Source organism: Anopheles cruzii, chromosome 2 (assembly GCF_943734635.1).
Source record: "Anopheles cruzii chromosome 2, idAnoCruzAS_RS32_06, whole genome shotgun sequence".
In the NCBI taxonomy this organism is placed as follows: Eukaryota; Metazoa; Arthropoda; class Insecta; order Diptera; family Culicidae; genus Anopheles; species Anopheles cruzii.
The window spans coordinates 29,530,262-29,555,629 of record NC_069144.1 but is presented as its reverse complement, the minus strand read 5'-3'; the positions used below and the strand labels follow the sequence as shown (position 1 = coordinate 29,555,629).

Sequence of the window (25,368 nt, the reverse complement as noted above, 5' to 3'; positions counted from 1 at the left end):
ATATTTCATACCAATTCGCCCTTGGCCGGGGCATCAATTGCTTAATAAACACACTTCAACTGTCATTTCTAGCTTAATAAACACTCTTTTGCCAACCACCGAGTCGTCGTTTCTGATGATTGTGTTAGCAATTTTCACCAATACTGCACCGATTATTGGTTGATCCGAGATTATCGGCACACATAAAATGTGGCTTCTTCTTTTCCTTGTTTAATGTCGTCCACGGAAAAAAAACGTTGGTCTAGAAAGAGTGTAGCAAAAACGGTAAAATCTCGCCACCGTTACTGCGCATGTGACGGAAGTGGCGCCAGTGTATGATATCACAGTGACCCGTCTGCGTATCCTGGGCCTGCTGTGTAATCTTGGTCGCCTTTACGGGGTGTCCTTTTTCGCTCACAATGTTACGCTTGTAACGGGGGCACAATGAACCCTGCGAGACCCATCAGAGAAAAACGTAATATGATTCGCTTACAGCGCAATGTTTATGGAGACTAACTGACTGTTGTATCTCCATTAGAGCATGAATAAATCATTCAACACACATGTCGAAAATTGTGCTCTCTGTTGCCATTCGCACGATCGCAATTGTATTTGATTTAAACATTAGACGCAGTTTGCCGTTCTTATGTTTTTCATTAAACGGCGTCTTTCTGTGTCCTTAGATAGATCTGATCAACCATTGCACGACCAAGTTGAGCCACACATCCTGCACGTTCTGGGGGAAGTTTATTTTATTTTTACTTTCTCTCTGCTCAGCAAAGAAGAAATGATTGAAAAACTGATGGCCACGCCACACATCAATAGCGTATCCCTCCATCCTTCAACGTCGCAGCACAACATTTTGAAGGTCTGGTTTATATTTGGTACATCGTCCCAAACACACTCGCATCCTGCATTTTATAACGTCGCCGTTCTCGTGTACGTCGACTCGCCGGCCTCTGGTCGACTGGTTTGGGTCAAGTGGATTTTACGCTCCAGTATGCTTCTTGAAAGCCATGATGCCCCTCTCTGTGGTTTGACCCGTACCACGCGGACATAAAATGTTTGCCTGCCCATAAACCGCTTTTTATGGTTCACACGAACTCACAGGAATAAAAAGTATCGCAATCGCAACACGAACAAGATGTTTTATCCACCACCGGTGTGGCGGCGGTCACTGTTAATTCTTATTAAAGCTAGTTCTAGTTTGTGTCTGTTTTAGGAGAATTGAGCCCCGTTTTAGTGGAAACTAGTTGCGTGGTCCGGAACATCCGGTTCATATTCGAAGACTGAATCAAACATTTATGTAAAGGTTTCTCCTGGCAGCTTACGTTCATTTCTGACCAAACGGTACCATCTTTACCGTTATCTTACCAGCGTAACCACCGCAATTGTATGCAGGAGTTTTGTGTCGGTAAATGAATACAACTGAATTGAAATTAATTACAATATACTTTGAGTAAAATAAAAACAAAAGTTTTTAGTTAAATAAATATTCAAAACTCGTAACCATTAAAAGAACCACAAACCATTTTGTATGTAATTCTTGTGCTGTACTTTTTCATTTATCATTTTACAGTACGATCTTGTCAAGCGTACTGTAAAAAGGGTCCCATATGATGATCTAATCGCAAATCTGTACCCCTCACAAAGCGTTGGAGAGATTGGATCGCGTTAAAAAAAACGTTCACGTCAAACAATATACATATTGTGCCATTTATGTTAGGAACCAACATCAACAATGTATGTGTAGCCGAAGAAAGATAAGGGGATGGATACATAAAACAGCGAAACATAATGCACAGTGTTCGAAATATTCGTTCAGAATGTAACGTATTCGTAAAATAGCGCTCCATGGAAAGCGGAAAGCATACTTTTTAATATGCAAACCGCTCATGCGCTCATTAGTGCCGGGTGGCCGGTTGGCAGCCGAAGAATAGGTCTTTTAAAGCACTGAGTACCTTGGTGGTGGTGGGACACGTTAATGTTATGGAAGCATTGTTTTTCGAGCCGCTTTTACGTGTCTACGCGTTCTTCCACGGGCATCATCAGCCGGCATCCAGACCGTTCCCCCAGAACAATTGTGTTTTTGAACACGTTTTTCACTTTGCTTGAGGAAATATCACGCAGAGAGCGTTGGACCCCCCGATGGTCCGCAGTACGGTTAGTCACACGACTTGCATTGAAAATGTGGCCGGATACCGCAAACGGGCACGCATAGACACCCCACACAGCCAGCCAGGTGGACGGCACGTGGCGAAGCATATGTTTATATTTCTTACACCTTTTTTTTTGTTATAAAACTCTGCTCACAAATTTGGGAATATATAAAAAAAATGACCATAATTGGCTTTCCAACCGATGCGGAGATCAAATTAAATATTTACTCCCAAATGACATAACACATTCTCGCTTACAGCAAAAAGGCGATTTGGCTTATGGCCAATCATACTGCCGGACGGACCGCACTACAGACCGCCAGAAAGAAAGGCTTTCCCCCAGAATATGCGGAAGCTGCAGAAGTGAAGCTCCAGAAACGGTTGCACAACATACGGACGGACGTAGAACGCACTCCTTGGCAGACATTTATTGGCACCTGCTCTCGCGCCTCATGACTGCGTATTATCAGTACGAAGATGCTAAGAAATAAGGTCAAACGGAAAAGCAACTTAAACGTCATGACTTATTGCACAGTTTCGTAACGCGTTGCGCACGAAAATGGCCAATAAACTTTTGGTGACAAATGTATCAGAAAAGGTCAAGTTGGTGGTTACGCAGGGGACTGAAACCCCCCTTTTTTGGGATTAGAAGAAACCGAATCCGCGCAGTGGGTCATCCGATGCCTCACTGAAATCCGATGCCGCTTGGAGGAGGCACAACTTTGTGCGGTCTTCTCGAAACAAGTATTAATTTCTCAGCCGCATTACGGCAAAAGCAGCGAAACGAACAGAACACAGGGAAAATCGCCAGAATCGATCGTTAAAAGAAAAATGGCAAACATTCAAGGCAAGGTTAATATATCCATTCGTTTTGCGAGCATACAGAGCATGTGCACCAAAAGGAAGCAGAAAAAATCGATCCCCTTCAGGATAAGGCAGAAAACAAATCGATGGTAGATAAATGTATGCAGAAAATAAACAATTATGGAAAGAAGGATATCAAACAAACACAATGGTGAATGTAGAAAAATCGAAACTTCAAATTGGAATAGGTTTGTCCCGTACCAGGCGAATGCTTGAATTCGAAAGATTTGTGCTTTCTTCGTGTCATAAGTTCAAGGTTAAATGCAAATGGCACGCAAGCTCCCGGGCCGTGGCTTTTAAACTCGAGCAACTCACCTGACCGACCGTCGGCTACTTGTTATCTTCAAATAAACCCGGCCCGGCCCGTCCCACCAACGACAGACCTTACCGCATGATTAGCAAACAGACCACGATGTTGTCCCGTTTACCACGACGAGACAAACAAGTGAAAAATGTCGCACCCTGTGTTAGCACCGGGTGGTTCGTTACGTTCTTTGCGGCAGCAACCTGAACGGTATCTCGCACACTTCCGGCTCGAAGACGGACCAGACGGAAAAACGGGATCGTTTTCAAGGATTGTTTCTCACCGTCACCCCGGCGTCCCGTTGCGGCTTAGGTTTAGCAAAGAAAGGGCTGGTTATTGGGCAGACACAACACGATTTAAAAACGGGCACACACACATACACACACAATCTCTTATGTTCCCTTCGCGCGTACCGCATTCGAATGAGAAACCCCCCAATTTACCGTTCTTTCGCCGCGTTAAAAGAAGAAGAAATCAACACACAGCACACAGGGGAGCGCCGAACGAACAGAGAGTAAGAGAAAAATAACCTAAAATGCGGTTCCCGCGATTGCGCAACTGTACCGGCGTCAACGGCACAACACGCACGCGAACGCACGGCTCACCGACCGCGATGTTCACCTTTTTTCTCTTTCTCATGACCAATCACACGGTGCCAGAGCGAGACACACCATCGGTGGTGTCGCGACATTGCAGTTTCTACGGGTGTGTTGGTGAGCCGCGTGTTGATGTGTGTATCGCGTGCTTTCTTCTCACTTCTCATTCCAATGTTTTCCACATCGCTCTCACCGCTCCATTCTTTCTCGGTGCTTTCTCATTACAACGAAACCAACTTACTGCCCAAAGTACATCAACATACCTTTTTTCCTCCCTTTTTTGTGCAAATTAACGTTTCAAAAGAACAACCAAGCCTTAACAACGAGTTACGAATCAGCGAGCACATGGCATCAAAACTATTTAAATGTTTTTACACACATAAAAAAAACACCTGGACGAGAAGTAACAATAAGTATAAATTGCTTCTCTCTCGAAGAGGATTCCGAGTTACTTTTAACACGAAAATTGAGCTCAGCCGTGCCGTGTGTCTAGCGGTGATTGTCCCACCGCACGTACTGGTGTGCGGCGGACATCCGTTTTAATTTCCGCCTGCGGTGGTATGCGTTCGTTGCAGGGCTACGCACAAATAATGCATCACATCACATCGCCAAAACTGGATGTAGTGGAACTTTCAACCTTTTCGCTCGCTCGCTCACCCTGGCTTCTTTCTCCCACATTTTTACTCACTTCGGTGTTTGAGGTCAAATGCCTAAAAAAACGGCACCACAAAAGTCACACGCTATGCGAAGGGTCAACCGCGAAATCCACGCACACCATGATGAGATGGGACGAGCGCACCGTGAACAGAGATGAGAGAGTCACGCAAAGTCGGCGAATCTAATAAACTCTAATGGGGAATATGAACGAAAACTCACGAAATGTTTGATCGTTTCGTTCGCGGTTCGATTCGTTGCAGCTACGCGTAGCGCACGTCTGACACATCTTTCGATAACGTCAAGCAAAGCGAGCGAAACGCGATGACCGATGATGTCATCGAGTGAAATAAAAATAACCATTTCTCATAACACGCTTCGCAATTGGCTCTCTCATCCTCATCCTCTCATGCTCACTCTTATTTTTATCCCTCTCCCTTACGCACACATGCACACATAATTTAGTTCTCAACATTTGCTCGTGGCCATTAAAAAGTGTTCTCATTTCCCAAAAGATGGAGTCTTTCACTCTCTCTCTCACTCTCTCATCACCATCAGTGAGCTATGCTGCAGTGGGAAAGATTGGATGACGATGGCGGCGGCAACGGACAGCAGATTTCCTGCTTTTCCATGTTCCCTTTACTACTCTCTCTTCTCTTTGCATGTCAACATAGGTTCTCTCGATCCGCCGAAAGAGTTCACACCGGGGCGAACGTGATAATTGATGGTGGTGCTACATCTCATAGTTTGGTCGTCGATTTCACGCACCAAACACAGTCCCCGAACCTACACAAGTACACAGCCAAACACACACGGCCCAACGAGACTAACTGGGCGTTGCCGCCCGGACGTAGTCGTCACCGTTTCTGGCACACAACATACCGGTCGAGTATTCACTGCGCTTCTCCGATATCAAACATATACTTGGGTTACACTGCTTTTGTTTTCCGTTCCGTTTTGACAGGCACCAGACAATTTGCCAATTTGGCACCCCAAGATTTTGGGCAACGTTTTCCAATTCAACACACACAGCACCGCATCGCACCACTTGACTGTACACGCAGTTCTCACATACGCACGCACGCGCAGGCCACGGGTTGAAAGCTTCTTCCTTTTCTTGGTGGTCCGAAAATTCTTCTTTCTCCTGGGGGCTGCTTTTCTATGCTTCTTTCCTTCCTGAAAGCGTGAAAAACGGACTGCTTTGTTTTCCCTCGTTCGGAAAAACCTATCGCACTCACTCTTTCTCTCGTTCTTTTGCGCACTTTCCTTTCCACTCGCACATCGAAACGCGCTCTGTTTTCGATCACTCGCTGTCTCGCTCACCAGCTCTCCGATGTATTCGTCCCGTTCGTTCCTACGTTCTCTGCAATAGCGACGTTTGCGCGGATCTCTTACTCTCTCCCAACTCCCAAAAGGCCATCAAGGCAGAGGAGCAAAATCGATATTTTTGATGAAGAAAAAACAACATATTTTGGACACCCTACGCGGAAAAATGTGATAAATCTACTCGAAAAGATTACTGGCGATCGGCGAAGTGAATTCGAAATCGGCAAAAATCGAAACAAACGGGGGGAACGAGCCCCCGGCACACGGAAGCTAGACAGATACACACACACACGCACACACATCAGGGACGCAACAACTAGCGCACCCTCGGCAAGCCATTTTCCTCTTTTTCGTTCACGTTTCTTTCCGCTTTTATCGCTTTTAAAACTGGACCAGATCCACCATTTCGCTCGTGGGAAGGAAAAATAAAATAACGCACGAAAGTAACACACACTTACGCCATTCTTACGCACGTTGAAACAAATATGATTTACCTTTTCCCACAGGAAAGAACGCTCCGCTTTTCCAACGCCAACGCAACATAAAACACCGCAACGAGCCGGGCCGCCGTATCGGTTAGCGTCACAGTTTTGCGTATGATTCCGGATACTTTTGATCGACAATTTTGGCTTCACTTGTCTCCAACACCGATTCCCGGGGCTAGGTAGTAACTTTTCTTCTTTCTACTATTTTGTTTCAGTGCGCTGCTACAACATCCTCACTCGGCTAGCTCTTTTTCGGAACGACCGCTTCGAGATTTTCGTAGGTTGACTCGGGTATTTTCGGGATTTTCGTAGTAAGGTTCGAAAAATCAAAGTCAGGTTTGGGATTTTCGCTTTCTCTTTCTCTCTCTCGTACTGTGTTTAGATTGCCCGATGTAATTGAGCTACCGTTTGAATCGAATGTTTTCATTTAAATCACTCACTCGATCACTCTTTTTTGTTGCAGCGTTATTTCTAAACCAAAAAACGCAAAATTTACTAGCTGAAGAAGTGCTGAAAATTAAAACGAGGCTGCTTTGTCGGCACAAATTGCGCAAGGATCAAGTGGCCGACTCTCAAACAACACAAAAACTGAGCAAAAACGGGGATGACAGCGACTGTCACCCTGTGACAGCGGTTCCGTGACGTGTTTATGTTGAACTGATGAGTTGTTATTATTGCACGGCCCGTTTTTCTCGTAGTGGCTGAAATCGATACTTCTTTTGTTTATTACTGTTGTTTCCGTTTTTCATTGTTGTTAGAGTTTGTGCGTGAACGATGTTGGACCTGTTCACGATCTTCACCAAGGGCGGCATCGTGCTGTGGTGCTTCCGCAGCACGAACCAACTGTTTGGCCCCTCGGTGAACGCACTGATAAAGAGCGTTATCCTACAGGTAGTAATCCCTAGCGCCCGTTCAAAGGCACTATTACATCGTTTTCTATTTCTCGTCCCCTCCAGGAGCGATCGGGAGTTTACGATCACGATGGGCTCTCGCTCCAATACAGGCTGGACAACGAGTTCGAGCTGGTGTTCGTGGTGGCATTCCAGAAGATCTTGCAACTTGCGTACGTGGACAAGTTTTTGAGCGACGCGCATCTCGAGTTCCGGGACAAGTACAAGAATGAACTGTGCGTCGATGGGCGGACGTACGGTGAGTTTGATTTCGGGGCCGACTTTCGGCGCATTCTCGAGCGGGCGGAAAAGTGGGGCCGCCAGCAGGCCACCGTTCCGAAGGCGATGCGCAGCTACGAGGATTCGGCGAAATCGAAGAAAACGGTGGCCTCGATGATTGAGCGCCGGGGAGAAGAGAAACCGGCCACGGCCGGCAGCAAGAAGTCGGTGAAAATTGTCGAAAAGAAGGGAAAGAACACCACACCCGAGCAGCAGCAGCAGCAGGAGGACGGTGATGATGCAGCGAGCCGTGGCGCGGGAGCGGACGAGGATATGATACTGGAGAATCGCAAAAAGTTTGCTGAAAAGATGGCGGGCAAGGGCAAAAAGCTGGAGAAGCAAAAGTCGCCAAAATCGCCCAATCAGCAGACCCAGCAGAAGGCGGGCAAGCAGATGCGGGTGTGGGATTTGGGTGGCAACACGAAGGATCTTCCGAATCTCGATCGCTCGAAGGATCGGCCCGAGGACGTGCGCAGTGATTTCAGTCCGAACGACCAGATCATTGGCAGCATGCGCGGCGGGATACGTGATCTGGACGTTGAGTCCGACAGTGACGAGTACTCCGAGGAAGAGGAGGACGATGACGCGACCGAGGAAGAGCGCAAGCAACAGCCAGCAGGCCGCGGTGGGATGTTCGCCATGTTCCGGGGGCTGGTGGGAGCGAAGAATCTGTCACGGGACGATATGCAGCCGGCGCTCGAAAAGCTTCGCGAACACTTGATTACGAAGAACGTGGCGACGGACATTGCGCAGCAGCTGTGCGAATCGGTGGCGGTGAAGCTGGAGGGCCGTGTCATCGGTACCTTCGATACGATCGCGGCCACGGTGAAGACCACCTTGACGGAGGCGCTGGTGCAGATTCTTTCGCCCAAGCGTCGTGTAGACATTCTGCGCGATTGTCTCGAGGCAAAACGTGCTGGGCGACCGTTCGTGATGAGCTTTTGCGGAGTGAACGGAGTCGGCAAGTCGACGAACCTGGCAAAGATCTGCTTCTGGTTGATCGAAAACAACCTGAGCGTGCTGATTGCGGCCTGCGATACGTTTCGTGCCGGCGCCGTGGAACAGTTGCGCACTCACATGCGCCACCTGAATGCGCTGCATCCTCCGGAACGTCACGCCGGTCGCAGCATGGTGCAGCTGTATGAGAAGGGCTACGGAAAGGATGCCGCCGGTATTGCGATGGAAGCCATACGGCACGCTAACGAAAGTGGCATCGATGTGGTGCTGATCGACACGGCCGGCCGTATGCAGGACAATGAACCGTTAATGCGTGCGCTGGCGAAGCTGATCAAGGTGAACGAACCCGACCTGGTACTGTTCGTTGGCGAAGCACTCGTCGGCAACGAGGCCGTCGATCAGCTGGTAAAGTTCAACCAAGCCCTCGCCGACTACTCGTCCAGCGAACGGCCGCACATCATCGATGGCATCGTGCTGACCAAGTTTGACACGATCGACGACAAAGTGGGAGCGGCCATCTCGATGACCTACATCACCGGGCAGCCGATCGTTTTCGTTGGCACCGGGCAAACTTACACCGATTTAAAGGCCCTCAACGCCAAGGCCGTTGTGCACGCGTTGATGAAGTAAAGGTCGCAGCGGCGTGTACCGATCCTAGTCACAGAAAGTTCACCACCATTCACTACCACGGCCACTGCAGCGGCAGAACCAATCAATCAATAGAATTAGCGGAATCTTCCACCACACGAATGACCAATGCTCTGACGAGTGTTTCCGATCCGAAAGACAGAAGGCAGTCCGCTCGGTTGCCAGTGTTATTGCATTCAGAAAAAACAACATATGCGTACACGCACGTTGTCTACCAAGTTTTGGGCGGGGGGCTAGGGACTAAGATCAATGAAAAGTTTAAACAAAACCTTAAAAAAATGAAAAATATAATAAAAATATTCCATTCAGCAAAACTGCAAACTACTGAGTACGACTAAAGTGAAGTTGAAAATCTGGTGCAAGATGTACGGCAGATTTCTTTCGATTCCAAAGATTTGGTAACTTTTTGTAGAACTAACAGTGAGTGGATAGCTTTGGACGATTTGTTAATTATTTTATTACTTCATTGAATAGCTTCATAAGCGTAACAACTATTTTATAGACTCGCCCTCCCCCTTTACTCCATACTGCCCTCTCAACCACCATCCACCACGAACGGCTACTATCATGTTGTTGCTGTCGGAATACAACCCCCGGTTTACCCTGTGTGCACTCTGAGGAAGAACCTATCGTAATATTGGCTTTTATTAAAGAGTAAATTCTCCGGCACCATTCTAAGTTGCAGGTTCACCGCCACACGCTTTCAGTCACAGCTTGCTTTTCGTACAATGTCTTGACCCGAACGTTTCTATACACGTTTCAATCCCTTCCCCGATCGTAAAACATCTCAGGCTTGTAAATCTGACGGGCCTTACAAAACCTACGTACACCGCTAGATCTTCACGTACTCATGTTGGTAACAACCGGCACCAACTGTCGCATCGTCGTACGCGGAGGAGAACAAAGAAAAACTTTCGACGCCGCTAAAATCGTGCGCTATTCAAAAAACGTTGAACAGAAATTGTCAGAAAGTGTATCCAAGATGAACATCATCTTTCACCAAACGACTCGTGATAACAGCGCGGCTCACGTGTCAAGTCTTGTTTGTTAGCTACTTTCAGTGAAAACCCCGAAAGCCGATCCTCATTTTCACGTCCAAGTGTGTGTTTCTTTGATAAGCATGCGTCTCGTTGCGGTTACCATAGTTTTAACATCTATTAACTTCCTGCATCGTTCCAGTGTGTCGTGCGATATCACCGTGTGCTGTCATATTTTTGTTTAGTTCTTCGTTGTAATCATAGGAAGTTCAGTCCCACTCACTGTAGCCCCGTTCGGGGCGAACGATTTGGTGTCACGGTGTAGCTGGCTAACTCTGGTTCTGTAATTGTCTCGAATTGAAGATGCTACCGTTCTACGTAAATTGAAATAAATATGGATGCTACATGGAAGAAATATGTTCCCATAAATATATCAACAGTCGTAACAACAATAACAGCTTAAAAGGAGTGTTAGAAGTAGAGAGAAAGGAAAAAGGAGAACAATCAACATGTAGCAGAAGTTACAAAAGTGTGCATTCGTCAAATAGATAACGAAACTTGATAAAGATTTCCCAATCATGGATCTCTTAAGTTAGATATCACATGGGACAATAGCAAAAGAAATGATTAAATCCAATTTTACCGTGCTTCGGTTTCGGTTACCGGAATCCTTACAAGCTACACATCATTTGAGCGCTTGTACTTTTGATCTCTTTTCGTGACTTGAAATGTTGGGTTGGGTGGTACGGCAAAAGAGCGATGGCATAACCGGACCGGTGAACTATTTTATTTGCAACATTCGCCGCCTTCTATTCATTCGTTTTTGTTGATCATTGAATTTACTTAAAAAACAAGGCATGCAACTCTCTAGGCTTAGCGGTGTGCCTCAATCGTTTGGAGTATGACAGGATTCGACGAGCGTAGACGATAAAACCAAATCTGAGTTTGAATGCTACCCGAAAGTGTCTTCCTACCACAACCACCACCATCAGAATCAAGGTTCGCGCCCCAACCTTTCAAATCCCCGGTTTTCATCCACTAACTACAGGCAGGAGCTAGTCTTGCGGCAGCATTCCGGATGTAGCGGTAGTGCGTGGTTAACAGCTTTGTTCGCTAGTAGTTGTCAGGGGCGAAACACGTTTAATCCGTCCCGTCGCGTATACGCAACCCCATTGCGCATTGTTTTCTTATTTTGATTCTGTTTTCTTAGAAAATAGTAGGACTCTTCGTCCAGTCCTGCTTTGCCTTCGCGTCCCAGTAACTTCCCTTGTAGACGTGCACAAGATTATCGGTGCCCTCTTCCTTTTCCTTGCTGAACCATATCGGTTCGTACGGTGGATAGGGCCGTCCTTCAGCGGCGGCCTTTTCCGCTTCTGCCTCACGCTGCCGGCGCCGAGCCCGTTGACCTTCCTCTAACCTGTTGAGCGGAGTTACATTTTATGTTCCGAATCTGTGTTTGCCACGCGTGTCTCGAATCGAAAGTTGCCGAGCAACACTCACCGTAGCTTCTCTTGATTGCTCTCGTTCCATCTGCCTTCCTCCATCAGGCGCTGGTCGGGCCGCAGCCGTGAATCCGTCGGCGCCAGACCCGGTTCCGGTTCGTTCAGCTGGCAGGCGAGCAACGTGAAGTTGTAGTACTTATCACTATCGGGCGGTGGGAGGTTGCGCGTCCAGGCCGTTTTGTAGTTGCCTGTCTTGTAGACCGGGTTTTCGGTCGACCCGCTGGTCGACGTGACTGGCGCAATTTCAATTTTGCTATCCCACGTGCCGTTGATGACCCACTTCACCTGGTTCGCGTTGTCCATCACGACGCCCTTCACTCGACGCTGCGTATCACGCGTAAAGTACGAGTACGGCAGATACTTCAGGTGGCACTTGACACCCTTCGCGTTGCGCTCGCCGAAAATTTCCATCTCTCCATGATTGTCGACCCACAGCTTACCGACGATGATGTTGTGTACGGTCGTCGTCACCTTGCGCCATGTGTACCGGTTGCCGGTAGCCGGAAATTCAACGTGCGCGTATCCAAGCGGCACGATCTGGATGTACTTGCCGCGAAACTTGGACGTCATCGTAAACTCCTGCCAGCAGCGCCAGCCTCGTCCCTCACAGTACTGAGCGGCCATTGGTGGATGGTGGGAAACCTGTGGTGGCCGAATATAATATCAGACATTTGTTTAATGGGCTGGCGGCAACCCCAGCCGGTCGCCCGCTGCTCACCTGCTCATTGATACACCTCCAACCGAGATCATCGGTTCGATCACATTCGTACGTTTCCCCGAGCAGTGGGTTAAACGGTTTGCCGGTCCGGTTGCTCGTCGTCGAGTAGCTCGAAACGGTAAATGCTGTCACGTACGCAAGCTGCTCGCAGGTATCTTTAGTCTGAGCCGCCTTATCCAGGATTTCCGAGTACTCGAAATCTTCTGTCAATCTACGGCAAGGAGAGCCAAAAGTTACACCAAGTTACAGTCATCCGCGACGAGTATCCTTACCTTTGCAGCATCGATAGAGGTTCGTTAAAGTTGACCGGCATCGGGATCTTGGACAGATCCTTGCCGATGCAGTTCTTAATGATCGACCACAAGTTTAGCGGATAGTTGGGCTTATCCGCGACACGCGTTCTCCGCTTGCGGACCACCACTTTGGATTGATTGCCTATTGTCGGTGTAAGTGCTTGGCTACTGTGTACAGATATTCTATCGGTGACGTCCATATTGTGTAAATTCTCCGCGACCACTAATACCTGATAAAAAAGGCCAAAAATTCGACGGAAATAAGGGCTGCCGATCAATGGAAATGCGCCAAACGACACACTTACTTGCTGCGTTTCACTATTGCCCTCTTCTCCTTCGGACGAGCTTCCGGTGGCATCAATCGAATTCCTTCGGTGGTTGTGATGCATCGATACCGGTATGTTTAGTATGAATGAGCTTTCCTCCTGGGATGCAACGGAACCACCCTCCTCTTGTGCATCGTAAAATTCGTTATCTTCGTCATCCGATGCGGAAGCTGCAACATCTGTGAAAACGGAACCAATGAGAGTAGGATAATATTTAAATAAGGAATGAAAACAGATGTAAATATACGTTTTAGGTGTGATAGAAGAAGTTTGTGAAATTCGCTTTGAAGGTACACAAATTTTCGTATCCCATAATGACGATAACAATGCGGATATTGTCCACTGCTGTAATACAGTACGAATTATTCACCGACCGTCCCTTGCGGGCCCTGATTTCCCATTGTAACTCTGCGGTGCGGGGCGATAGAAAAAAAAAACATTAAAACAATTGCCTCATTGAGCAGCAAAGTGGACTAAAGCTAATATTCTAACCACAGAGTCACGTGACGTTCTTCTGACACGCAATTGTTTCGCCTCACGAACTAATACGTTGACTGAGCTAACTTTAGTGCCTCGTCATGGCTGCGCTAGAACCCCGGCTAGGGCACGGAATAAGGAAATACGGACCACAGGCACTGCAGCGTGTGGTGTGCTTCATTCATTCTTTCCTTACTTGCTCCTTCTGCTGCTTTTCGAAGGTCAACTACGGCAGACTTGGTGGAGCCAAAAGTGACCCTGAGTCTGAGCTACGAACGTGAGGTGAGTTTCCTAACACCACTACCAGGACCAGTTAAGCCTTCAAAAACAGGTGCAATATTCTATTCTTGATTTAATTGAAGTTCATTAAAAGGTTTCGAAAACCGTATCAAAATCGGTTTGAAGCATCATTAGATGGTCCAGTATGACCGAAACACGACCGGATTCATTTACTGTATGAAAATGACACATGCAATGTTCGCATTAAAGCCCGAATTTTAGACACGGCCGAGAAAGGTCGTAAGTATGTCGAGACGAGAACCTAAGAACAGCATGCAAATCGATCGTGTCTAGACGTAGATTCCTGCCCTCTGCGCTGTCCACATTGTGAAGGACTTCGATAAAATCACTTTCGCTTTCATCGGAACCCTTTACTCCCCCGCCCACCCTTCTGCCATTCTCATCGTCATTCCGTGTCACATCAGGGGTCCCTTCCGTTGTTAAGCCGCGTAAAACAAACGGCTATGCCCTCTGCCCAGATTGCGGTGGGCAACGGATAAATCTATATTTACGCCCGTGACTCCCCTTCTCTCTGATGCGGAATTATGCAGAACGTTAAGCCAACCAGATTAGCACACAACAACACGCCAGACGTTCGGAACAGCCTAACAGCTACCACCGCGGTGTAATGGTGTGATGGTGCGCTGACTGAACTAGATTCATCTGTCCAACATACGCGACGCCACGATACAAGGTCTCCCCCCTTCGTTTACTTCGTTGCTGCTCTCGGATGACAATGAATGGCCGACGATTTTCCGACTTCCTTAGGTGCAAGGTTAACCACATGGGCAGGTGGTTAAGGAAAATGATGTCACGTTAGAAGCGCCCGTGGCCCTCGCGAAAGGTCAACGCATTTTCAATGACACCGCGCACCGTATGCTGATAAATCATGCGCTTTTTCGATTGATTTAGGGTAAAATAACTTGATCTCCTCTGGATGCATACGAGTAGGCCGAGCGAACTGTCATCATCAGCTGTTTTTCGAGCAGTTACACGAAAAATGCTGACTGATAGCGAGATAGCTTTGGAAAAAATGCTAAAAACAGTTGCTGGAAATCCCCACACTTTCACAATGGGTGCATATCGTTATCAGGTGCTCATACCGGCGATTTGAGTCATTACAAAGCTAGTGTAACAAACCACTGCATACGTCACGGATCGTACGATGATGGTGTAAGTGCCGAAATTCGCACGACGTCGGCCAACCACTTTTTTGACGCGCAGCACAGCGCCACACGCGGATCCTCAAATACCACCCCGTCAGCTGCGAGGCCGCGAATACTTGCGCACACCACCGTACATGATTGGAAAAGAACACTCGTCGATGACCGTGCGGGTTAACTGATGTTGTAATGTGCGCTTCGCCAAAGGTAAAAACTGGATCCACTGATATCAAGACAGTTGGCAACCGTGTTAGAAACAATCGCCAAATCGAAGCAGCACAGACCAGCAGGCGACAAGTACACTTTGCTGCCTTATCAATTCAATACGATTCAAGCCGTTCCGCGGCCACAGAAATGACTGACACGACACGACCGAACCGACACAACACAACCTGCAATCCGCGTACACCGGTGACACAAACACTAGAGCACCGCGCCGTACAGTTGTGCACGTTGTAATAGGAACGCACCGACCCAAAAAGGGCGCCATCAAGCAGGAACCCAAAAAAGCGGTACCTTTTAAATTGCATTAAACACATTGAATTTTGCTTTTAGTCTCTCCTGCTGTGAACAATTAAAGTTTGTCCATAATTTACACGAGGCGCTGTATTTTCTTCGCCGGTTGCTATGTTCGAGGATTGTTCACCGATGCCAGATGCCATCAGCAGCACACCACACACACGCATACCCAAGACGTTGCGCGACGTTTGCCTTGGACACGCAAACAGTTCTACGCACTTTTTTCCCTTTCTTCAAGCCACGACAGATTGTGCTAAATGTTCATTAACACAGTACAATAGCTACGGAACACAAAAAAATACCAACACCATGAAACGGCGGCGGTTAATCTGACCCGCCGCGGATGCAAGCACGACGACGAACGGGAAGTCATTGCTTAGCGGCGGCGCCAACGTCATACGCAACACACGGGACCAGCAGCAGCCCGAACCGGCCGTTTTCGCAGCTGGCCGATGACGTTCGGCGACCGGCAACCTTGAACACTAGGCCAACCATATTTAAAGTTCAATAATTTCAACAACAAATTTATGTAAAGTGGCAGCATAAAAGAAATCAGACAATAAAATTGTGAACCGATGTGATTGGGTTTCTAGTTTCTACGGTTTTTTCACCGCCCAAAAACCAGCGCGCTAATCAATGTTAAAGAATATCGAAAAATAAGTGGTGATTAGTAGTTATTAAAATCGGATCATTCACTACTTTCCGGCCCAATCGCCGCGGAAGTCAATGAACGGTAATGCCCGATTGTGGAATATGGGTTTCGTAGACGCTCCCCAATCGGACTTATATTCGGGTGTTTAATGTTTATGTGCACCGGCCGGTGCTGTCAGCAGACAGCGTCCGTTATGATTAATCACCGATTGTATAAATCGTTGCAAAACGAAAAGCTCCTAGTCATTTCCAGAAATGTAGGACAACCTTTGGTACAACAGCAGTTCATATGTACCCAACGGCGCATCGTCTCGGGAAGCAATTTGTAAAAGTACTTAGTACGAAGGGTCAATCGAACCAGTCTTTGGTTGTGTTGAAACTGGCTGTGGCCTTGAATTTTGGTGCCCTTATCCTCCCCTCAGTGGTAAACAACAACACTAACCCGTCGCGCGTGCGTGAGTTGCATCGCAAGAGGATCACGCAGGTTCCACAAGACACATTACATTGATTGACCAGTGACTATTGGCCTGATATTGGACACAAACTGCGGCAACTATTTTACCCCTTCGACAGTGCACAAGGGATCATTTACAAACATTTTATAAAACCAATGAGATCTGTCCACGGTGATCACTCGAGGGGCGCAGTGATTTTCAATCTCGCGGACATCACCGTCTGGCGAAAACTTTTCATCAACCGGTCTATGGGCGACTGGTCATCGACGAACATCAGGTAATTGATGATAATTCAATTTACCACGCCTCTTAAGGTCAACAAACAGAGTCATTTGACGGTCTTACTCGCCCGAAAACTCCGAACTTCTCATTTCCCATCACCGCCACCTCCGATCGCGCGGAGCGTTGTTGTTCGTTTACAGTACTCGTTATTGAGTTGCGGCTCCAAGCTTGCGAATCGTATCACAGTCTCATGCAAATTACCGTCTCGGGTTGAGATTTTCCGCGTCTTCCATGTGCCCTTCTTCCGGGATGCTCTTTACTCTGGGTTCAAAAACGGTCCACAACGGGTACTTACTGGGCCTGTGGCGGTTTGCGGCTTGCTCGAGGTGCGAATGTTGTCGTGCAAGTTGTTCCACCATCTCTTCCAGGTGCAGCTTCTGATCTCGTTCGTGCTGCAGCATCTTGGACCACTTGTGTCCCTGGGTCTGTGACGTTTGTAGGTAATCCGAGCAAGCCTAAGTGGGAGCAAACAAGAATGTGAAGAACATTATTTTTATTTTTATTGTTCATTTTTGAAAGGTTCGTTCGTGTTTTCAAACTCTTTGACCAGCTACGGTAAGTGTTCGTTCGAACTTGTAACAGTTGACCAAATATGTAACATCACGTGACATTGTCGTATCATCCGAAGGCGGACTTCGGGCGCCGTAAACAGTCGGTTAGTGAGTCAAGGGGTCTGTCGGCGATGAACGTGCTTCGTCATGGCCCACGCTTGGCCACAGTGAAACCAATCAACGCAAACTGACACATCATGCTGTCAACCGTGTTCGTGGAAAGATTATTCTCCTTTATCAATGTATTTTGACGACTTTGACGACGACGAAAAACCGGATGATGATAGAATAAAGAATGCATTGTGTCTAATTTAAAGACGAACCTGGAAGAGCGATTAACGGACGTTGGAACAAAGAGTTGTAAAGAAGTGTTGTTGTTGGAGCAAATGTCGAGTTACAAACAATGCATCTTTCTTTTAAACAGGCTGATGTTTGTGATGTTTAGTAGCTTGCCAAAACTAACTACCGAACCTCTAATCGTCGAATAACGGCGATATACAGTAAAAATCAATAAGAGCCATATTTCTTAAGCTGCATTTTTTCACGTTACCATCAACAGCAGGAGCGTCTGGGTCGACAAAACGTGCGATACACGAAACCTAATTTATGCGTCGACCCAATCCCGCCTCACACAATACTCACATTGATCATCGCATTCGAGGATATTCGGAACAGTGTCGCTCGTTCGCTGACGATTTTGGTCTTGTTCGCCAAATCGTCGCCCGATTCCAGCTCCGATAGGGCACGCTGCAACGCGGCCCCGTGCTTGGTGATAAGATCGTAGCAAGTTTTCAAATTTTCCAACTTAATCGTCAGTTCGCGGACGACCAGGTTCAGCTCCTCGCTCGGTATCGTGTTGGCCGTGTTATCCTCCTCTTCCTCGTCGCTTTCCATCGCCCGGCTAAAAGAATAAGCAGAATTGGTTGTAACGAACGGTGAATCCGTTGATCGCGCGTTTTGTCCCGGTACATTACATTGCTTTCGCTTTGGCCAGCTCGAGGGCCGTTACCCAGGACTGGCGCTCGACCTCGTTGGCGGCCTTGATGTGAAACGTCTGCGTGCCGCCGTTTGAGATAACGAAAGTGCAGGAGTCGACGGTGTGGATGAGGGCCCCGTGCAGGGAGATGGTACCGCGGCACGTGTGCGCCATCTCGGCCTGGTTTCTGCAAGAGGAACACACACACACACACACACACACAATTCGGAAGTTTTCGGGTGGGCCGCGGCCGAAAGAGGTGAAAGAGAATAAAAACAGAAACAGAACATCAGTACAGTACCAGGATACCAGGCAGGGCGGCGGCAGCAATAGAGCAAAAATAGAAAAGGTGCACCAAAACTTAAACCGAAATGGGTTCTCAACCCGCCCCTCCCCTTTCTTTTGAACATGAAAGAACCAAGCGGTCGAAGTATTATGAATTTTGATTTCCAATGTGTGGTTTTGCATTTCATGTTCGCCACGAAGCACCCTCCATCATAACGATAGGCTTTTCCGGGATTGTGAAAGCAAACAGTTTGAACGTCAGATCGTCCTGCAAAACGGATGCCCGGTTGGGAAGATTGAATAGATTTACGTTCACAGTCGAAAAAGCACCGTTACGTGATGAGTGAATGATCGTTAAAATGAAGCAAAAACTAAACCCATGAGAAAAAACATTGCCAATTGATGCTGAAAGAAGCGCCGGGAAATGGGAGCAGGAGCAAAAGGTTGCATTCGTTTCGTGATGTTTCTTTCCTTGCCTTGATTAGACTATGGCGAAACCTATAAACTGGCAAATTGTTTGTTTTTTTTTGCATAACACGTCAATAAGGCACATGGCATTAAGAGGAGGGATGGTACGCGCCCGATACGACACAGATTGCCATCACCGGAGGAATAGTTCGAAAAGCAGAAATGATGCACGGACGGGCAAAGGTCTCTACTTTAAGGCACCTAATACTCTACAGCCGTACGCTACATTCAACCTAACGCTCGAATTTGGTTGATAAAAGCTTACTGAACTAGATGAATGTCACACAACCCAAAACCCGTAATGACAGAGGTGTTATATTCAGAGAGGTGGTAGGGAAGTTAGTAAGATGGCCTTCCAGAAGCACCCAGAACCCAGATGAACGACCCACCACCATCAACCACGCGACACGACCGATGCAATCAACCCAGGCCCATAGATTCATCCACTTCTAAAGGCAGTGTTTTTAGATTAATTACTTTTTCATCTTTTTGCTATGCTTCTTCAGCAGCCCATTGCTATTGCTATTCGAGTCGGGCACCGAGGGTACCAATCTAGTTGGAGAACGTGGGGCCCTTAAGCATTGCATCATAGTTCCTTTGCTCCTGCGGGAAAAATTAGGGGTCAGGGGTCAGTTGCTTTAGCTATAGGTGTGGTGGTGGTAGTGGTAGCATATTGGGTGTACGGTGTTTAGTATCGGATTGGAAAATGTATCTAAAAACAAAGAGAAACAAAAAAATAAAAGGAAAACAGAAACAATCATACGGAAAGAAAAGCGAGATCGAAACTGCACATTAAACAATAATGGTAAGGAAGACAGCTTCACGATGAGGCAGACGAAAACAAAGCCACTCGCTCTCGCAACCGTTGTGTATCGTTTACACTTATAGATCTAATAAAAGAAACATAAAATAATTTAGGGATCGGTTCATAATCAGGTCACATATTTGCGCTCTAAGATGGTTCGGTGCTAGACCATTCATGCGTAGTGTTTAGTTAGTGGTATGCGTTTCTGGCATTCTTATGCATTGACGGACGAAAACATGCTGCTAGAAGTGGGCCATAAAGCCGGCTTCTGCCTGATTTTGAGTAACGACGAATTAAAAAAAAACTGAGGAAATACATGAATTACAAAGTGTAATAAATTCATTGGATTCAATGCTCCAGGACAAACAAAACCAGGCTAAATGGCAATGGTCACTGTCATATTAGTTACAAGAAACGATTAGTTGTACAGATATTGTTTCATCACGAGGAAGTAAGTCAGTCATGAGTGATACATGCAAATGTTAGCCTACGTGTGAGTACTGAAATGATAGGTTGCTAAATTTTGTATACAAATACTTTTATATTTTACGATTATATCGATGATGAATGAGATAAATAAAACAACTCAATGAAGAGAAGTGCACTTTGTACAATGTGAATTTAAACGAGACATGCAGATCAGAACAAAAGTTATTACCACACGCTGCGTTAAAAATGAAGTAAACATACATTTTCCAATTGCCTTGGGAACTTGTCCTGCAGTAAAGAGCTCATTAAGGTACTCTTCCTAGAACGTGTGTGATATAAATCTGACAACATAAGTGTGTTACAATACAGATCTGGGGTTATACTTTTCGTCCAACTCAAATTGACCGTCTTGTTATGCCTACATCTGAACCTCGAAAGAGAAGGCTCACAAGAAATGTTTGTTTTGTTTCAAAAATATATGGCAGACCATTGAATAAAACGTTTCAGATTGATTCTTAGTGCAAAGGATGAACATCAAGGGCAGATGCAATATATAGAGCGCCTAGGGCAAAGTAGTGACAGAAACGCATATTTTTAAACACATTCGAAAAATAATAATAATCTCATATGACAAAAAAAAAGAACAAAACTGTTTCCAGAGGGGCAGTAACAGAATAAAATAAACAAGATAAGTAAAGAGAGAAAGAGAGACAGAGAAAACGTTATGTGAAAATAGCAATAATTAAACAACAAACAAAACTAAACTAATTACAGTTGAAAATGGAAGAAAGGAAGATTGCATGAGCCGAATAGGGTTTGGTTGCGAAAAATGCATTTAAGCCTAGTTGTACACTTTTCCAAACACGACGGTGGCAAAGTGTTGAAGAAATGATTTTAAGGTCATTTTGGTGGGGCTCTACTCACTCGGGTCGGGGGCCTTTCCTGCGGCGTCTTATAGATAATTTGCCCCCGGCATACGCTCCAGCTCCGTGTTCAGCCCTGTTTCAATAGCAAACCCCAGAGTCAAATCAATTTGGTTGTGTCTTTGCTTCATATTGGATAGATTGTGTTTGATTTTTTATTATAAACGTAACTAAGATTGTACGTTCCATTGGCCGGTATCACAGGGATTTTATTTGTTTTCATGTTCTTTACATGTGGTTCATATGTTTATTTCATGTTAGTCATCCAACCGAAAAAACACACACAATAACTTATGATGGAAACGAATGTTTGCTACCAGTAAAAACTAGAACGATTGTAATTAGATTGTACACTTGACAGGACTTGAAAGTTAGTAAAATAAGGGGGGTAAAAGTATTCAGAATGAAATGAGAAGCGTTAGCATGAATATGAAAAATATGAATAAGCCCAATTTCTACAAACGGTAGTAACGTTCACCACCACCACCACTATTTGGACTGTGCACTAGATAATGAAGAATCTTTCTATAAAAACAGGTTATGTAGATGCAAAATGATTTTGTTACATGTATTTTTACAGCAACTATTCCAACGGTCCGTTCTCCTAAATTAAAAGAGCACAGCATATTTGTTGAAACACATCATGGGACATCATGCACAACTCAAATACTTAATAAAACATTCTACTGCACGTGCAATAGCATTACAATTTTGCTCTAACATTGAACCAAAACTCAAAACTCAAAACTATAATTAAACTACACTAAACGAAACTAATCCGATTTTTGTACTATGTATGGATTTCGGAATTGGGCAAAAAGATATCAATATTCTTGGATGGTTCTACAACTTAAATTAATTGGAGCACTCATTTAGAAAACTGTGAACAAATTAGTTCATGAACCATGGTTACTATTTCATACAAAGCGTTTTTAAATATCGGGTGGAACCGCAGAATGCGCCACGACCTTTTATAATTTTGTCAATAAGTGCCAGGACTCAATGTGATTTCGAATATTCGAACCGCGTGTATGGTTATCAGGAGCGCATTAGAAATCTAATCATTGACCACGGTGGAGGTGATTTAGGCGCTGTTTCATTCATCAAAACAACAATAGATCATCTCCTCCTGCGGCTGCCGATAAGGTGAAAGCTGGCCAGTACATTTAAACGCTACGAACGACACAGTACAGCTGGACTCGTGCATAGAGCCACCCCAATTAATTATGTTCACAATGTCGCCCTATCGCTTTAAGAACATATGTGAACTTTGATCAAACTGACCACTCTGTCGCTACCCATTTCAAGGCACATGGTGACAGTTTCAACCAATTCATGTGTCGCCGTTTCCAACGCTACTCGATTGCAACAATGATGTAACGGTTTTTTTGTATTTCGAATTGGGGTGGGCTTCCAAAAAAAAAGTACTATGTAGAATGTCCTTCAAGTTAAGTATCGCTGTGCCACGCTGGATTGCAATTCTATAGCTGCATGTTTGCTGAAAATAGTCTCCAAACTGTACTTTGGATCTGAATCGATCCCGAGACGGTGGTTTCATTATGTCAAGGTTTTCTTTACCATTCCAACACGTATTAGCAACAGATAAACAACTTTGCAAATCCCCAAAAAGTCCTAACACCCTTCCCCACACAAACACACACAAACAGTAAAAAAACTCGACGCTAGAGCGCCAACACCACAAAAATAGCGACCTGTGTTGTGTCATCCACGCACACATTGACGGCGCTAAAACACTATTGCCCGGGGAGCATGTGGTGTGAAACGCCCAGCCAGGAGCGTCATGTTGCATCATAGCTGCAGCATACATTTTTCGGCATCCGAAACCGTGAACCTGTTTTCAACAAAACAAACCCGCACGCTGCCCGAAGCCACCATACTTGGAAGAGGCTTTTTTGCGAAATAGGTTCGATTTCTGTTTGGATTATGGCGCGATTATGAAACCTTCCGTCCAGAAAGGTGGAGGTACGATACATACTAAACATCTAAGGCCTCTAATTTGCGAATAGAAAAGCATGATTAGCACAAGGCGCAGCGCATGAGAAAGATGAAAGGCAGACACTGGTGGGGCGCAGTGTGTCGCGTGTCGTGATGGGGTTCTTAATGTATTTTTAGGTGAAGAAAGCGTCGTTTTTGAGAGCAAAATATGAGCAGAGCAGACAGCAAAGAGTTGGTTGGTGTGAAATCAGGGGCAATCGAAAGAGCTACCGCCAAGGTTGGTGGAAGGAACCAACGAAACACCTCATCAAATCTAAAAGGAAATAATGCAAGTTCAGAAAGTTGATGACAGAATTAAACGAATAAAGAGACAGAGAGTGAGAGAAAGAGGAGAGGTCCTTTTCGTAAGGCCGCAAGAGCAAAACCGGCACAAGGGAGTTACGGAAGAGGAGGAAAGATGTTACATCCGGTGACACACCAAATCCTACCTGTAATAGGACAGTACACCTTTCGAGAGCACGAACCAACGCTTTTGGTAGCCCTTCAGATAGTTTGTCCACTTTAGCAGCCAACCCTTCATATCCGGTTCCGCCTGGGATGCTGCCATCGTGTTGGGACCATTCGGATTGGCACTACTGTTTGCTGCTGCGGCTGCTGCGCTATTCGCAATCGTAGCCGTGGCAGCGACGACCGCCACCCCACCGACGAGACCTGCTGCGCCACCGCCGGCGCTTCCTGCGTTTAACGTCACGCCAGCAGGTTTCGCCGTACCTGGCATTCCTTCGGACATTTCGCTCACCGCCGTTCCTTCCTCCTCTACTCACTCTTGCAGAGGCCCGTCTTTGCGTAGCGGCCCTTCAATCGCCGAACGAAAAAACACACTCGAAACACTTAAGAGCTTGACGCCCGAACGGGGGACTTTCGGTCAAATTGTGACCACGCGCGATGACGACGGGGCAGAAAGTGTGTGCGCGAAGGACGTTTTCTCACTCCGATTCCGTTTCGCTCACCCACAATGGGCTTTGTTTTTGTTACCAATCACTAACCCACACCAACACAAGCGCAAACATCGACGGCGTATAGCGACACACATCAACCTTTCGGTGCCTTTCGATAATGGGCCCCCTTCTGTGCACTTGAAATTTTTTACCAACACAATAGAAACCGATAACCGATAACGACTTCTGGCGACTTTGAATGAATAAATTGACCGTAGTCGCGTCGTCGTCGAACGCAGAATCTGGGACCGTGGTGGCGACGATGGGGTTCGCCGTCGTCGTGCCAACGCACCCCGATTAACCGATTGACTCTTCGCAACAATGTCGATCGAACGTCTTCGCTATTGAATCACAACTTCTAGCGATACGATGGACGCGCTGACACAGCGAAAGACCACTTTTCTACAAGACACCATTTTTCGCGAAGCTCGAGTGAAAATTATTATTTGACACTCGAACGAACTCTCGCCACGCGTTTATACGTTCACCTTGAGTGGTCATGATAGACAATGTTTGCGAGCGAGAGCGCATCTTAAATATGGAGGGAGTTCTTGCAACAGCTGTCGGCAACGGTCGCTCTATCTATCTCGCTCGCTCTTTTTCTCTCGCTTCTCGCTCTATCTTTTTACTATCTTTGTTGCAATCACTTATCGTTTAACTATCACCGGATGGGCCATTCAAACGGCCATTCAAAAACAAAAAGTCAGTTAGTCTTATTGATGGTTACTGTTTCGTGTCTCATAACTGTTACTAGCGGAAACTACTTCACCTCGTAACTTTTATTAGTTGCGAAATCGTATTGCTTATGCTTCATTAGCAAATGTTTCCACCAACGGCATGAACGTTGAGAAGAAGGTCATATGGATTACGACTAGGTTACAAACTATTTCTCTGCTATTAAGTCAAGAAAGTTGTTGTGAGATTCGCTTCGAGAAACTGCTCGATAACGGTTGTCCACGCGTTTCCGTTTCTCTATAGTGAATGAACAGAAGAACAATTTTATTGTAGTTCTATGCTTTCGTCGCCTAGATGGCGGTATTGGTCTTTAAGTTGCAAACACTACTTTAACATTTCAATATCATAAATATTTGCTATAAGTGAATATAATTGCTAATATTTATAATATTGAAATGTTAAAAATAATAATAATAAGCACTAAATAATTGCAAACGGTACAAAATTAAGACACGAGTG

General features: G+C 46.1%; 2 protein-coding genes across 5 annotated transcripts; one reads left to right on the top strand and one right to left on the bottom strand.

Annotated features, from left to right (window-relative positions):
* Positions 1–7,121: 7,121 nt before the first annotated feature.
* LOC128277728 (signal recognition particle receptor subunit alpha homolog) lies at positions 7,122–9,386 on the top strand. 2 transcript variants are annotated; one of them, XM_053016234.1, is made up of 3 exons: positions 7,122–7,258; positions 7,324–7,713; positions 7,747–9,386. In XM_053016234.1, the coding sequence occupies exons 1-3, from the start codon at positions 7,142–7,144 to the stop codon at positions 9,121–9,123; spliced, it is 1,884 nt and encodes a 627-aa protein (XP_052872194.1). In that variant the 5' UTR covers positions 7,122–7,141; the 3' UTR covers positions 9,124–9,386. The 2 variants fall into 2 exon arrangements, with proteins under 2 accessions (XP_052872194.1, XP_052872193.1); XM_053016233.1 differs by having other exon boundaries at positions 7,324–9,386.
* A 193-nt stretch (positions 9,387–9,579) lies between these two features.
* LOC128268279 (oxysterol-binding protein 1) lies at positions 9,580–24,381 on the bottom strand. 3 transcript variants are annotated; one of them, XM_053005329.1, is made up of 11 exons: positions 23,665–24,381; positions 21,222–21,296; positions 19,541–19,666; positions 18,309–18,497; positions 17,977–18,235; positions 17,079–17,238; positions 12,937–13,136; positions 12,611–12,861; positions 12,339–12,549; positions 11,619–12,262; positions 9,580–11,535 (listed from the first exon to the last, which is right to left on the bottom strand). In XM_053005329.1, the coding sequence occupies exons 1-11, from the start codon at positions 23,964–23,966 to the stop codon at positions 11,325–11,327; spliced, it is 2,628 nt and encodes an 875-aa protein (XP_052861289.1). In that variant the 5' UTR covers positions 23,967–24,381; the 3' UTR covers positions 9,580–11,324. The 3 variants fall into 3 exon arrangements, with proteins under 3 accessions (XP_052861289.1, XP_052861290.1, XP_052861291.1); XM_053005330.1 differs by lacking the exon at positions 19,541–19,666 and having other exon boundaries at positions 12,611–13,136; XM_053005331.1 differs by lacking the exons at positions 19,541–19,666; positions 21,222–21,296 and having other exon boundaries at positions 12,611–13,136.
* Positions 24,382–25,368: the final 987 nt, after the last annotated feature.

What these genes read in the sequence shown, in the direction of transcription:
- LOC128268279 (XM_053005329.1), bottom strand. Translation starts at nt 23,966, where the DNA reads ATGTCCGAAGGAATGCCAGGTACGGCGAAACCTGCTGGCGTGACGTTA. An exon ending in AGGAAAGGCCCCCGACCCGA is followed by an intron (nt 19,667 to 21,221) that starts GTGAGTAGAGCC and finishes TTTTTCCCGCAG; the next exon opens with GAGCAAAGGAACTATGATGC. An exon ending in CCTCGAATGCGATGATCAAT is followed by an intron (nt 17,239 to 17,976) that starts GTGAGTATTGTG and finishes GCTCCCACTTAG; the next exon opens with GCTTGCTCGGATTACCTACA.
- LOC128277728 (XM_053016233.1), top strand. Translation starts at nt 7,142, where the DNA reads ATGTTGGACCTGTTCACGATCTTCACCAAGGGCGGCATCGTGCTGTGG. An exon ending in TAAAGAGCGTTATCCTACAG is followed by an intron (nt 7,259 to 7,323) that starts GTAGTAATCCCT and finishes CGTCCCCTCCAG; the next exon opens with GAGCGATCGGGAGTTTACGA.